Here is a 15,585-nt window from a genome sequence, read left to right as displayed (position 1 = left end):
ACCGCACATGTGACCGCACATGTGACCGCAAAAATGAGATGCAGTACAGTTATGATTTTGGCTAAACCGCACCGCAAAGTGCGATGCTAAAAATGGCCCAAAACCGCACCGTACCACACTACAAACACCTTTAATAGAGATATATCATGATTGATTATGAATATATTTAAAAAGAACAATATAATTTCTTATAAAATCACTAATATTTTAATGACATAATTATCCTCATTTGAACATAATTCAATTATTCAACAAGGATAATATTAATTTCTATAAATTATAGACATTTATCATCATTCTAACATAATTCAACAAGATATTATTATTTCAACTTAATTTTTTTTTTATATTTCAATATCTATATTTCTATTTAACAAGTACCACTCCTAGATGCTTCTGAGCATGAGAAAATTTGTTTAGCTTATCAGGGGTGAAAAGCTCTTAGATTACTTGGTAATTGGTTCTAACAGATTAAGTTAGGCAAAAGAAAAAGAGTTTCCCTCATAGATCCTACAAAAGTAGGAGTTTTATGTACTTTTTAGTGGGTTGAAAGAATATAGTTTTGAAGTCTAAACAAATCTAGAATCAATCATTTTCCACTTTAAATAATAATAATAATAATAAAAAAGAAGAATAGTGTTCATCAATCATAAACTATCCAGATGACAATTCTCTTATTTATTTTCAGAGAAGAATACTTCAACACCACCCATTCTTGTGAACAAGATATTAATTTTCAACAATCCTCTAGCTGGCTTGATCCTCGAGCACCCCAACTTTTATCTAAAAATCAATCATTAGCTTGATTGCTTCATAACACCTCATCCTTTTCCCACCCAAAAAAGGAAAAAGGAAATATAACCCTTTTCTTTAGCTAAGCACGTGTAAATAACTACATATAAGAGAGCCTTAAACGATCTTTTAGGTTTGTCCCCACGTGGCATGTCCCCATTTGATGTGTCAATACCAGGTAGATACCTCTCCTCACCACTTGAGTATCCTATCACGGACTATGAGCCTTTCAATAAGTTCTCTAGCCTAGCTACTTATAATATGTCAAAAATTTTGAAAATTTTGAAAAATATCTTAAATGTCACCACTCACACCCAAATCCACAATAACTATTGATCCAAATTCATCTCCACCATCCAATTCCTCATCAAAAACCTACATAGGCATATCAACAGTCGCTAATGTTACATAGAAATTAATCATGTACATTATCTTTTTTTTTTTTTGGTAAACAATCATGTACATTATCAAAATATAGTAACACATTACTCATATATGGTTGAAATTCTAGGACCTTTTTTTGCTGTTTAGCCTGTTACATTCTAGTGTCATCCATTATTTAAAATTTTAAATATCTAATTTTGTTTTTGTTTTTTTTTTTTTATTTAATTATTTACAGTGCACAGAAATAGAGAAACTGAAAGATCAAGTACTGGGATCCTCAATCAAAGGATGTTTTTTTCAGATTAAACTCTGGTCACTGACTCATAAACAAGTACAAGAAGAAGAAGAACCTTGAAGAACATTCTTAAAACAGAAAAAACACAGTTATGGAGGTGGCTTTGCAAGTACATAGGCCACTCAGTTTCAGTTGCAGTTGCAGTTGCAGAACAGTGTTCAATCAGAGAAGCCACTTAAAGCTCCGACCTTTTCTTGGGTTTTTTCCTCATGGAAGAGTCACTCACTTCTCAAAGGTTATTGCTTCTTTTGTTTGTTTGTTTGTTTGTTTGTTTGTCTGTTTGTTTATTCATTGCAACTCTTCTTGGTGTTCCTTGTTTCTCTATTTCAATGGGTTCTTGTAGTGTCTGATTTTGATAGCACCCAGTAAGAGTTTGTGATTGGTTTTTTACTATAGATTTTGTGGTTTTGTTTAAATCTCAAATGGGATATTTGTAAAATGTTCATTCAAGTTCTATGTATGAAAGATAGGATATACTTGGTGAGTTTTGTTTTCTGGGCTCTTTGTTGATCAATTGATTGAACGTTTGCTTTGCTGATGAAGTTCTTGTTTTTCTTTTATGGTTTTTCACTAAATGATTGATTCATTAGGTAATGAAATTAAATTGGGTGAATTACACCAACCTCCTTGAGCTTTCACGAAATGAAACACCCCCCCCCCCCCCCCCCTACGTGTATGTATAAATGCAACATATATGGCCATTTACCTAAAGGAATATTCAATTTTTAATAAATTTTGATTTCCATCCAAACTATGAATGAAATGACATTCCCTCAACTGAGTATGAAACCTTTTTTTTTTTTTTTTTTTAAAAGGGAAGTAATGGTGTGGGAGGGCATGAACTTCTTTGTTGCATTTATAGAAATCTCAAGGAGGGGAGTGTAATTTACCCCATTAAATTACAATTGATTGAGTGTTAATGGTAGGTTTTTTGTTTTCAAAAATAATTCCAAGTATTGAACTGAGGTTGTTTTCATACTGCTTCATTCTTATTCTGAATGTATTGAAGTCATACATTTTGGTTTCAGTCTTCTTCATGGGGAAAAGAGTGCCAGGGAGGTGGAGTTTCATATCGGATCATTGCTAGTTCAGGTTAGTTGCCGTTGTTCTGATCTGGTTCAAAGTTGAATTTTGATCCTTTATTCTATTAAATTCTGGTTCTGCATATTGGTAGATTCTCCAAGGAGGAGATCAAAGAAAATGTCAAATGCAAGGCCTAAAGGCCCTGCTTCAAAGGGATTGACGCCAAAAACACCGGTGGGAACAAGCACCCAAAAGAGGGATGAAATAAATAATGAAGAGAAAGAGTTGCCAATTGCTCCAACATCTAGTGAGCATGTGTCACCCAACAGGAAAACTGTTGAAACAAAAGTTGATACTGAGGAAGAGTGGGTGGTTGCACATTCTCGAGAGGTTAAATCTGAGAAAGAAATCATTTCTGAAACTGAGGAAGCCAATGAATTATCATCAGCAAATAAATCATCAGCTATTGCTCAGAAAATTCAAGTGGTGAAAAATGGAACCATTGCTAGGGTCAATGAGGATATAGCAGAATTACAGAAGATAGAAACAGCTTCCAAGAGTGATATTGAGAATGTTCCTGATAAAATGGTTTCAGAAGGAAGACACTTGGATATCATAGAGCGTGATGACACCACAAGAGATAAAAGCACTGAAACTGATGAAAAGATTAGAGAAGAAGCTTCTCTAAAATTAAAGTTGGAGATGGAAGCGAACTTGCGTAAGCAGAAAATTGAGATGCTTGCTGAGGAGAACTTCTCGATAGGGAGCAAGATGTTTGTTTTTCCTCAAGTTGTGAAACCTGATCAAGATATAGAAGTTTTCCTCAGTAGGGGTCTCTCCACTTTAAATAATGAGCCAGATGTTCTGTTAATGGGAGCCTTTAATGACTGGAGATGGAAATCATTTACAGTAAGGTTGAAAAAAACACATCTGAAAGGGGATTGGTGGTCTTGCCTAGTTCATGTTCCCAAGGAAGCCTACAAGATGGACTTTGTCTTTTTCAATGGTCAAAATGTCTATGACAATAATGATGAAAAGAATTTCTGCATAACTGTGGAAGGTGGAATGGATGCGTTTGAATTTGAGGATTTCTTGCTTGAAGAGAAACGTAAAGAACTTGAGAAACTTGCTAAGGAGCAAGCTGAAAGGGAAAGACAAGCAGTGGAACAACGGCGAATAGATGCAGAGAAAGCAGCAAGTGAAGCTGATAGAGCACAGGCAAGGGAGGAGACTCAAAGGAGGCGAGAAGCTTTGAAACAGTTGACAAAAAATGCTGTAAGGTCTGTCGATCATGTTTGGTATATAGAGCCTGGTGAGTTTAAAGGTGAAGACTCAGTCAGGTTATATTATAATAAAAACTCTGGCCCCCTTGCTCATGCGAAGGAACTATGGATTCATGGGGGCCATAATAGTTGGAAGGATGGATTGTCCATTGTTGAAATGCTTGTCAGTTCTGAAGAAAAGGATGGTGACTGGTGGTATGCTGATGGTATGTATAAATAGATATATTTTCTTTCTTATCTTTAATGTTTTATGATGCTTTCTTAGACTTTCAAGTTTAGATTATCTGGCTGGAGTGACAGAATATAAGGTGCATATGCAAGATGGTGTCAGTTGGCATTCATCAGTCATGCCAAGTACCATGCAACCTGTTGGCTGTTGCCTGATATATGATATGTGCTAAATTTTCAATCCAAATGTGGTGTTGCTGAAAGTGAGTGGTGTGACTCCAAACGTTGTTACTTGACACGCATCTCTTAAAAATTTCCGATCTCTGTCATGAACAGTGAGAGGGGGAGAGAGAGTAGATGGGTAGTTATACACACACAAATATACATATTTGTTTGTCTTTTATGTGTATGAATATATTACATTTAAAGGTTGAGTGTTTCACACAAGGGAGTATACATTTTTTAGCAAACTCAGATAATGAGTTACTTCTCAAACTTCCCACCCTTTTGCCATGTCCATGCATTTTAATTTTAATGTGGGTCAAACTAGCATATCTTGAAGGGCCAGGAGTGTCTATTTTGACCCAAACCAGTTTATGGTTAGGTAATGACAATAACCTTTTATATGTCTCTTGAAATGTTGGCTGCTTGTGGTTTTTAGTTTTGTTGGGTTGTTATGAGCCCTTTTAACCATAGGCAAGGTGATTCTGATGACCTGAAATCTTCACTCATTTTTGTTTGAGAATTATGCAAAATGGAGATGGCGTTTTTTCTTTTCTTTCTTTTTTCCATTTTTTTTTATTAAAAAAAAGCCTCAAACTTTGTCCTGTACAAGTAGAGCTTGATATCTTGTTCCCATCTGTTTTAGTAATTCTGGATGGAGTGATGGACACTAACAGGTGGATCACCAAAAGAACACTGTAAAATTAAGGGAGGTTTTTTTTTTTTTTAATTCTTGCTTGCTATTTTTTCATGGATCAGTATTAGGTGGAATTTCTCTTATACTGTCAGTGTTGCATGTTATAAGACAAATAATAATAATCAACTTTATTTTCTGCAGTTGTTGTACCTGATCGAGCATTTGTCTTAGATTGGGTTTTTGCTGATGGACCACCACAGAAAGCCATTGTGTATGATAACAACCACCGCCAGGATTTCCATGCAATTGTCCCAAAAGGCATACCTGAAGAACTTTATTGGGTTGAGGAAGAACACCAGATTTATCGGAAACTCCAGGAGGAGAGGAGGTTAAGAGAGGAGGCTATACGTGCCAAGGTCAGTTTAGAAAAAATCTTCCATTCAAGATATGGCTAATTTATATTGATTAAAGCACACTTGGTCATCGTTTTTTTATTCTCAGAGGAAGTGCATCTAAGAATATTGTACATAAATATTGTGTGGGGTAATGGTTATGTGGCTCACATGTAGAGGATAGGGAGGACCAACTTTAGTTCTGGTCTAGTGTGTCTATTTCAGTTATTGTGGTCCTGATAAGTGTGAGTTTCCTGGGCTAATCTTAAGATGTTCAAGATGGATGCTGGGGATGAATAATAAAAACTAATTGTAGTTTTGATCCTTTCAAAGCTATTGATTTAGCATTTTATCACTCTCTTCTTTTCACTACTAATTTCCATTTCTCCGTGCTTCTCCTTTCGTAGGCTGAAAGAACAGCACGTATGAAGGCTGAAACAAAGGAAAGAACTTTGAAAAGGTTTTTGCTATCTCAAAAGCACATAGTCTACACAGAACCTCTTGATGTTCATGCAGGAAGCACAGTGAAGGTTTTCTATAATCCTGCCAACACAGTTCTCAATGGAAAACCTGAAGTTTGGTTCAGGGGTTCATTTAACCGTTGGACCCACCGCAATGGTCCATTGCCGCCTCAGAAAATGTTGCCTTCAGATAATGGTACTCATGTCAAAAGCACTGGTGAGTTATTTCATGTTTAGTTATCAACTTTTCTCTTTAATATGGAGGCTTAAAGGGTTCACTCTCTAATTCTTTTGGGTTCGCTTGATTTGTAACAATCTGTCCTGTGCTCTCCTTTTATTGTCAATTTATTGCCCAACTGTGTGCCAATTCCTCTGGAATATGCAAAAGAAGTCTTGAAAAATATTCTGGACATTTGAATGAGTGTCTTGCACATACACACGGCACATAATTCACAAATCACATTATAATCTTGAGAAATATCAACATATTGTACATGATGACGACCTAGCCAAACTGCAATATTCACAATATGAAAATACTAATGTTTCTTGGTCGCTTAATGTTTGACATACTTTTCCTAACCATTTTTCTTAGTTAGCAATACCAGTAAAAGTTTGAGATATTAAGGGCTTATTCTTAATGGCTCAAAATTTTTGTCCAATAAGCTCTGAATTCCTAACCATTTTTCTTAGTTAGCAATACCAGTGAAAGTTTAGGATATTAAGGTCTTATTCTTAATGGCTCAAAATTTTTGTTCATAAGTGATGTAATGCAGAGCTTATTGGAACACTTTTAGATTTTGACTCTTTGGAAGATTGTCACATTTCTGAATGTGCTGATCTTTAAAACATAGCTGGTGTGAATTCTTTCATATGCATTTTAAGTGTTTTCCCATTATGCTCATTGTGAGCAAGGCTGCAGAAAATTATTCATTTTCTCTAGTAGCGTTCATATATAATGACATATCTTTTCCATGCCAAGTATCTAGCATAGGTACATGTTAAAGTAGCCAACCAAACATATATTAGAAAACATTGACAGAATGCAATATGATGCTGTGTCATGTCACGTGCGAAGATTACCATGTGTTCTGCAGGCAGGGTGCAAAAATTTTGAGACACAGATTTTTTTTTTTTCTTCAAACCCAAAATATACCATTTCTTCTGTCCTTGCAGTCAAGGTTCCATTGGACACATATATGATGGACTTCGTATTCTCTGAGAAGGAAGATGGTGGAATTTTTGACAATAAAAATGGCATGGATTACCACATACCTGTGTTTGGAGGAATTGTTAAGGAGCCACCAATGCACATAGTGCATATTTCTGTTGAAATGGCTCCCATTGCAAAAGTAAGTTTAGAATATTAAGTTAATTAATATATGTACGGAAGATTTTTCATCTAATCTCGTGTATGTTGATCTGTGAATAAAATTGTGCGCTTTTTTTTTTTTTTTGGGAGAGAGGGGGGGGGGGGGGGGGGGGGGTTTAAATATTGAGTTATTATTTTAGGAATTTGACCATCCATTCTGTAATTGTATCACGTGCAATACTCTAGTTTATTTACTGATATCTAGCAGTTCCATTTGAAGTTTGTTTAAAATCCTGGAACATAGTGTTAATGTCTAGAATAAGTGGTTACTTTGCATTATGTTTCTGATGGAGAGTGCTTATCGCTTGCAAAAAAGGATGAAAATGTCTCCAAGTGGGTTTATTAACAAGTCAAGTTTGACTTAAGAAAAAGCTTGTTTTTGTTCGTTTATTTAGCAAACAAGCTAAGTTTAAGCCCAAATTTAGGCTCGAATATTAAACAAACCAAGCTCAAACATGTTAACGTGTTCATGAACATGAGGCTCAATTTACTTATATAAAATATTATATTTTTATATTTATACTTGTCAAAAAATATACTTATATAGACTTGAAATTGTATTTTGTAAGTTTATAAATAGGTACATATGATTTCAAATTCTTATTTGTAGTTTATTGGTAATATAAGCAGTTCATTCGTAGTAAAAAAGTCATAGATTTGTGAAGGGGTAGAAAATTTTAGTCATGGTTTTACTATATATGAGAAGATAATAAGTTAATGAAGTAGTTTGTGAACAAGGTGATAATTTGAAGGGTAGAGGGATGCATTTTGTTGACTGGTGCATTATGTGCCGTTGTAATGGGGAGACGGTGGATCATTTGCTACTTCATTGTGGTAAGACTCATAGGTTGTGGAGTTTGGTGTTTAGATTTTTTGGGTTTTCATGGGTCTTGCCAAGAACGGTTGCAGATACTCTCTTGGGTTGGTGGAATTGGCCTAGAAAACACTCGTCTAGCATTTGGAATCTAGCTCCCTTGTGCTTAATGTGGTGTCTTTGGAGGGAGCGGAATTGGAGGACTTTTGAGGACTTGGAAAGCTCGGATGACCAATTATTGGCTTCTTTCAGTGGCTCCCTGTTTGACTAGTCTAGGGCTTGGGGAATCACCTCTAGTGACTCTCTCCCTATGTTCCTTAGCTCTCTCCTTTGCATTTAGTGTCTTTCCCCTTTCTTTTTTCTTTTTTCTGTTTTCTTAATCTGCTCTATCTGTATTGTTCTCTCTGCCTTATGTTTTTATGCATAAGGCAGTGTTCTTGAATATATATCCTTATTACTTATCAAAAAAAAAAATGAACCAAGCCTGAACATGTAATCTTGTTTACTAATGAGCTTGAGCTTGGCTTGCGTTTGAAATAAAACTAAATAAATAAGCCTGAACTTTTAATACTCGACTTAGCTTGACTTGTTTACAGCCCTAATACCTTAATGGAAATGCAAAAAAGAGACAAATTCACACATACCCCTCTGTTAAAGTGAAAAAAATGTCTTAAATGACAGAGGGAGGGAGCATAGGCACTGTGATATTTTCCTGGCACAATTACTTTTTGTTTCCAAAGGATGGCAATTTTACTTTATTAATAATAGTTTTCTTGTTAAAGAATAGGTTGTTTAAATATAGTAGCTTAAAGATCAAAATCAATATCTTTTGTGTATTTTTTTTATCTGTCATATCTAATATCTGTTGCAGGTTGGAGGCCTTGGTGACGTTGTTACTAGTCTATCTCGTGCTGTACAAGATTTGAACCACAATGTGGACATCATTCTTCCAAAGTATGACTGTTTGAAATTTAGCAATGTAAGCTTCATTGCTGTTGCTTTGGTCTATATATAATGTCTTACTTCTTTGTGCAAGTATTTTTGGTCTCTATTCTCAAGTTTTGGGGTTTTCTCTATTGACTTAGTAGAGAGAACATGTTCTTTGTAGGTCCTATATGCAGTGGTTGTACTCTCTCGCAGAGGTCCATTTTGCAATGACTGTAGCATGAGTTATTATGTTCAGAATTAAGTTGAGATATGCATTATTGGATGATTTCTTTGCTAGACCAAATGGGTATTTAACAATGATATTTCCATGATTTGCTAGTTGGGCCCTTCTATTCTCTGACTTTCTGAATATACATGTGATGGTTGTGTCGACCTTTCTTGTGTTTCATTCTTTTTTTATGATAAGTAAAAAATGTTTCTTATGTTTATATTTTGTAATATTATAAACTCCACCATCTCTGCATTTTTTCCTGCATTATGGTTTTCTTTATACTTATTTAACCTCAGTTTGATGTTGAATTAACTTAATATTTTTTTTGATACAGGTGAAGGACTTTCAGTATAACAGAAGCTATTCCTGGGGTGGGACCGAAATTAAAGCATGGTTTGGGAAGGTCGAAGGCCTTTCTGTCTACTTTTTGGAGCCTCAAAATGGGTAATTCTGTTTTCCTGCTGCACTCCTAAAATCTCTTGTGCTATATGTTCTGTATTTGATCTAGTTTACAACATGTACTCGTGGGCAATCTGTACTTCACTTTTCACTCTCCGTACTTACTTTACAGAGGCTACTATATTACTTTAAACCATACATGTATTAATTTTTTGTTTCTTTTTGTTTTCTTCACTCACTTTAGTGCTGATAATTGACTACGCTCGATACAAATTAAAATTGCACTAAGAGTTATGATCAAACACTTGAAGAGTGAGTCATAGCTTTATTGTTTTTCTAGGCAATATGCCACCCCACTGCATTGCAAAGTTATGAATGAAAAAGTTGCTTTATGTGTTAAAATTATAGTGAGGATTTTGGCTGTTTTGATCCTGAATGTGGTAATGTGAAGTATGTTTTACACTCCTAATGATATGATTTTCAAAGATCCATCTTTTAGAGTTGTCAGCTATGTGGAAAATTCAACTTCGGAAACACGGCTTGTTGATGTATATACCATTTGAACCTCAAATATTCTTTTTCGCACATCCACATTGATACAGGGTACAAATTTCATCTTTGGTTGTTCTTTTTTACCTTCTTTTCTTCATCCTGGGGATTGCAGTTATATGGGGTTCATTTGTGAAATAGTTAATTTATGCTACTCTGCTCATAACCTATTGTCGCAAGTTGGAATATTGAGACACATATCCATATTATTCTTTCTCAGAATGTCCGTCCTTTGCATGACTACTGTTGTGCACTGTCTCCATTAACTTTAATCGCCAAATGCAACAAAATATATTTTACAAGGTTTCTTAATGCGCTTGGTTTTCCTGCAGATTCGTTTCAACAGGCTGCATATATGGCTGTAGGAATGATGGAGAGAGGTTTGGCTTCTTTTGTCATGCTGCTCTTGAATTTCTACTCCAAAGTGGATTTCATCCTGTAAGTTCTATGATATCAAGTCTTTCATTTATGAGTTTTACTTGAGCAATTATTGTGAATGGCAACAGTATGAAGTTATTCAGTGACCTTTCATCTTTTCCTGCCATTATTGCAAAATTAACTAAATCCATTGCATTAATTCATCGTGCTATATATGTGTTTATGACTGCTATCAATTTATATGGGCAATTGTCAAGACCACCTTTTGCCAAGGTTGAGTTCTGTTGCTGTTAGAGCAGATTGCTTTTCTATTGAATCAAATCAAACCTTTTCTTTTTCTCTCCTCTTACTATGCACAGGCACACACTTCCAGACAAGAAAAAATTGAATTTTGTTGTTAAATTTTATGAATATCCATCTATTGGGGCTTTACAATGGGCAGGATATCATCCACTGCCATGATTGGTCCACTGCACCAGTTGCATGGTTGTTTAAGGATCATTATACGCATTATGGTCTCAGTAAAGCTCGGGTTGTCTTCACGATCCACAACCTTGAATTTGGGGCAGCCTTAATTGGGAAAGCTGTGGCATATTCAGACAAGGCTACAACTGTAAGTACTTATAATTTCCTAAGATTATTCAGTCTCCGTACTTTTTATGCTTTCTGTACTGTTCTTTTTTAATCAGTTGATTTGTTCCTTTTGAGCTGTGTGATGTGCTTCTATAACACTTAGATATTCACGGTCATCAACTTTGTTAAGAAATGAGTAATATTGACATGCTTCCCTCTATCCTTAAATTACTCCAGATTTTATTAGTATTTTGTTTATTTATTTACTTTTCTATTTCATTTGGTGGTTTTATTTTGTTTGTTGGAATAAAGGGGTTTTAGGTTGTTGCAATTAATTGTCTTAGTCATTGAATTCCCACTCAGATAGCTGTAGGGGATATGAATCAATGCTAATATGGAACACTTAATTAGAGTTTAGAGTTTTGGGAATTGGGAATTGAGTGAGAAGAGTAGCAAAGATATCTAAGCAGGAAAAAGATGGCAGTGTTTAAGAATTGGTTATATTTCAGTATGACTTAATCAGGTGGAACTATACATTAGAATTTCCCTATTTTCTTTGAATAGATGTAACATTTTTGGGGGGTATTTGAATTTACAATTGGGTAGGTTTTGAGAGTTCAAAATAGAATTGGTTAGATTGATGGAAAAATTATGCAAAATAAAACTGTTACCGGTCCCTTGTGCAGCGTGTTGTTAAACCTCCTAATGATCCCAATAAGTGACAGATATAAGTTTCTTAAACTGTTACTGGTCCCTTGATATGCAAATTACATTTCTATACTGTTCCAGTATGTCAGTTTCTTAAATGGTTGAAAATGGAAAAGCTAATGCATCATCTGTATAGATTCAATTTGTCTATCCATATTCTTATTGTTGTAGCATCTAAGTTATGTTTGAATATGCAGGTATCCCACACTTACTCAAAGGAGGTTGCTGGAAATCCTGCAGTTGCTCCTCATCTCTACAAGTTCCATGGTATATTAAATGGAATTGACCCAGATATGTGGGACCCATATAATGATAAGTTCATTCCTGTAAGTTGGTTTCTCTCTCTCACTCTCATGTGTGCATGCACATGCACACTCCCCCAAATCCCCACCCCTCTTTTCTTCTGCCATTTCTTCTTCCTATTGATTTTGTTTTTTTTAAATGGGTGGAAGCTGCTTGTCAAGTTCCCTTCTTGTTCAACAAGAATGACCTGGTCAAATTTTACATGTATGGCTAACACATGATGCATTTATTCCAGATATCATACACCTCAGACAATGTTGTTGAAGGCAAAAAAGCTGCCAAGGAAGCCTTACAACAGAAGCTTGGTTTGAAAAGATCTGATCTCCCTTTGGTCGGAATTATCACTCGCTTAACTCATCAGAAAGGAATTCATCTCATCAAGCACGCCATCTGGCGCACCTTAGATCGCAATGGACAGGTCATCTTTTGTCTTCTTTCTTCTTCTTTTTTTAATTTTTTAATTAATTATTTTTGTACTATGAATGTCGTTTTATTCTTTCCTCAGCATGTGAACATTGTACGAGTAATTATAAGAATTTTAATAATATGATAATCCTCCAGAATGCTCACTTACTTCAACAACTCTCTCTCTGTCTCCGTCTCTCTCTCCGTCTCTCTCACACACACACACACTTCTTCCTTTTTCTCTTCATATCATGGATGATGTTGTCAAATATAGTTGCGTGTGAATGTAAGAATGACCATAATGTATACTTTGAATCCATGCTTGTTAATAAGCTAATAATGTTACAACATTTGTCTTTTGGTCAAGCATATCTCGTCTATGCTGATGAAACATCTACCTGCAGGTTGTATTGCTTGGTTCAGCCCCAGATCCTCGTATTCAAAATGATTTTGTGAATTTAGCCAATCAATTGCATTCTACTCACAGTGACCGTGCTCGCCTTTGTTTGACTTATGATGAGCCTCTATCACACTTAGTATGTTCTCACTGAACTTAAATTTTCAAATTTTCTCCTTTTTCCTGGATGCATGTTTGCCACTTACATCTGCAGTGTGACCCTGGAAGTTACTTATACATTTGGACTTATGATAGATATATGCTGGTGCTGATTTCATTCTAGTCCCTTCAATTTTTGAGCCATGTGGACTGACCCAGCTCACAGCAATGAGATATGGTTCAATACCAGTTGTTCGCAAAACTGGAGGTACGTTCATACAAAACTAGAGAGTGATGCCATTCAACCATGTGTCTATTTTGTCTTTACTGCTGAACCCTTTGTCGCATGAATGATACCTTGTTATTTTTATTGTTTATGTAAATATGCGACATCAAGGTCGTGGTAGTACATAGCTCAAGTTTTTAGATTAATTGTCTTCTCAATGACCTTCACATTGAAATTAGGCAATTGTATTGAACAGTGTTTTCACTATGTAGGCTATTTTGCATAATTTTGTACTTTGTGCCTGGTAAGATAACTTTTAAAGTTTCTGTAAATTGTCAATCTTCAAGGAATTTTCCCTTTGATATTGTAAATTTGTAGCTCTATTTTATGAAATTATCACTGACAACCTAATATTGCCTTTTCCCTTTTTCATAATTAAGCATAGAACCCAATATTGTAATGTTAGATTTAATTATATGCAACTTATTGATTTTCTTATTGTAAATGTGTGAGAGCTTAATATACATTGTTGGCCAACTTCCCAACAGCTCAAGTTTTTTGGGATTGTCACCAACATGTAATCAAACTGGGTTTTAACTGAAGTTTTTGATTCAAGTCTTGGTAACCCTGATATCCACATGGAAGGCCTGCATTTGGGTTTTGGTCATGGGCGGGTCTGCATATGAGGGGTTGGTAAATGTGTGTGAGCTCAAAATACATTGTTGGTCGACTTCCTTATGGCTTCAGCTTTTTGTACTAATAGTGTGCTGATACTAGCTACTACAACTTCCTAAGTCATTTAAAAAAAATTCTGTATCATTTCTTAAATGTGCTTCTTGCTTTCTAAAATATATCTCTGTTGCCCCCATCAATCTTCATTATATATTTTCCCCTTTCCATTGATAATTTTCTCCCAAATACCAAATTTTGAAGTTGTTCAACCTTTTAATTCTCATGAAATACAAATTTCATATTGTACCCATGCTATCTAGCCTGTGTTGTGGTACTTTACCTTGAGTGCCTAGCTTTTGATGTAAGACATCTTACATTGACCTTGATACTCTGTCTTGGGGTCAAGTAGGAACAGCAATATCAATGGACATGTTTAACTATAGAATTATCTCATGTCTAACATTATCTCATGCAGTTGGACTGAACCTTTGTGCTTGCATTTCTTATGACCATGAGATAATTGCACCATGGGATTTTCAGTGAGATTCTCTTGTTAACCATCCAACTTCATGGAATTTCTTTTATAGGACTTTACGACACTGTATTTGACGTTGATCATGATAAAGAGAGAGCACAAGCACAGAGTCTTGAACCAAATGGATTTAATTTTGATGGAGCTGATGCTGCTGGTGTTGATTATGCTCTCAATAGGTGAGTAAATGCTTATTTTGTCTTCCAAGGCAAATGGATTTATTCTTCATTATTAGTTTCCAAATGCACATGTTTCTTTGTTGGTTATAACAAATCACAACAGTGAGAAAACCATAGCCTGTGCCTGGACTCTAGACATGCATTCTTGACAGATGCTGTGGCACAGAAACAATTCAATGTAACCCCACACTTGTTTTATTCATCAATTCAATATTTTCTCTAGTACTTGTCTTGGGGGAGGGAGGGGGGAGCCAAAGGGTTCAAAGTACATGTTTGTACTATTATAATCTCTCTCTCTCTCTCTCTCTCTCTCTCACACGCGCGCACACACACACACAAACACGCTAAAACCACAAAAGTATGCCCCTGCACACATTCTTCTAGTATTTTCCTTTTAAATATTCATTCACACTTGGATTTTCAGGGCAATTTCTGCTTGGTATGACAGTCGGGATTGGTTTAATTCGTTATGCAAGACAGTGATGGAGCAAGACTGGTCTTGGAATCGGCCCGCTCTTGATTACATGGAGCTTTACCATGCAGCATGCAAGTGAAACGAGAAATTGATTTAGACGTGCAATTTAATCTTGTTACCCACTTTGTACAGGTTTGGTGGTATATCTTGATTTAATTTTTCTCATTAAAAAGCTTCGTCTAGTTGCACATAATTCACCATAGTCAGAATAATGCAAGGTGACACATTTTAGAGCTTAAAATGGTTCATCCATATCTGTGTAGCATATAACAACAGGTTAGATTCAGAATAATGTGGTGTACTTATGTAATAAGCAGAAATGAATTATCAGTTCATGTCAAGACTCAAAAGAGGTGAATTATAACAATAAAGGTGAGCAATGAAGGTTATATTCTGAGATTTAGCAATTGCGGAAAAAAGTCTCACTTTCAATGAGTTCACTAATGCTTTTCTTCATTTGCAGACAACATAAAAAGAACCAAAAAAAAAAAAATTGGTTATTTGTTTATTTGCTGAAAAGCAATACATTAACCTATAAGTTAAAAGGTTTATGCCAAACAAACACTTGTTAAGAGGCCCACCAAATTAAGGTCCACTAATTTTACCAATAGAGAAAGGGTTTGGTTATAATGTATGCCTTTAAGGCATACATTAATTATTTATTTTAAGAAAGTTTTTATAGAGAATT

At 35.3% G+C, this 15,585-nt stretch overlaps 1 protein-coding gene across 3 annotated transcripts; it reads left to right on the top strand.

Annotated features, from left to right (window-relative positions):
- The first annotated feature begins 1,112 nt into the window (after positions 1 to 1,112).
- On the top strand, positions 1,113 to 15,304 carry LOC115989104 (starch synthase 3, chloroplastic/amyloplastic). 3 transcript variants are annotated; one of them, XM_031112768.1, is made up of 18 exons: positions 1,113 to 1,215; positions 1,412 to 1,706; positions 2,500 to 2,563; positions 2,646 to 3,983; positions 5,006 to 5,220; positions 5,604 to 5,874; positions 6,834 to 7,009; positions 8,715 to 8,822; positions 8,952 to 9,008; positions 9,337 to 9,446; positions 10,283 to 10,388; positions 10,771 to 10,941; positions 11,807 to 11,935; positions 12,148 to 12,330; positions 12,722 to 12,853; positions 12,970 to 13,081; positions 14,299 to 14,422; positions 14,847 to 15,304. In XM_031112768.1, the coding sequence occupies exons 2-18, from the start codon at positions 1,563 to 1,565 to the stop codon at positions 14,974 to 14,976; spliced, it is 3,570 nt and encodes a 1,189-aa protein (XP_030968628.1). In that variant the 5' UTR covers positions 1,113 to 1,215; positions 1,412 to 1,562; the 3' UTR covers positions 14,977 to 15,304. The 3 variants fall into 3 exon arrangements, with proteins under 3 accessions (XP_030968628.1, XP_030968627.1, XP_030968629.1); XM_031112767.1 differs by lacking the exon at positions 1,113 to 1,215 and having other exon boundaries at positions 1,305 to 1,706; XM_031112769.1 differs by lacking the exons at positions 1,113 to 1,215; positions 8,952 to 9,008 and having other exon boundaries at positions 1,306 to 1,706.
- The last annotated feature ends 281 nt before the right edge of the window (positions 15,305 to 15,585 follow it).

The sequence above is a fragment of the Quercus lobata genome, chromosome 5 (genome assembly GCF_001633185.2).
Source record: "Quercus lobata isolate SW786 chromosome 5, ValleyOak3.0 Primary Assembly, whole genome shotgun sequence".
NCBI classification, from domain to species: Eukaryota; Viridiplantae; Streptophyta; class Magnoliopsida; order Fagales; family Fagaceae; genus Quercus; species Quercus lobata.
The sequence above is the reverse complement of the archived record's forward strand: the minus strand, read 5'-3'. Positions and strand labels throughout refer to the sequence as shown.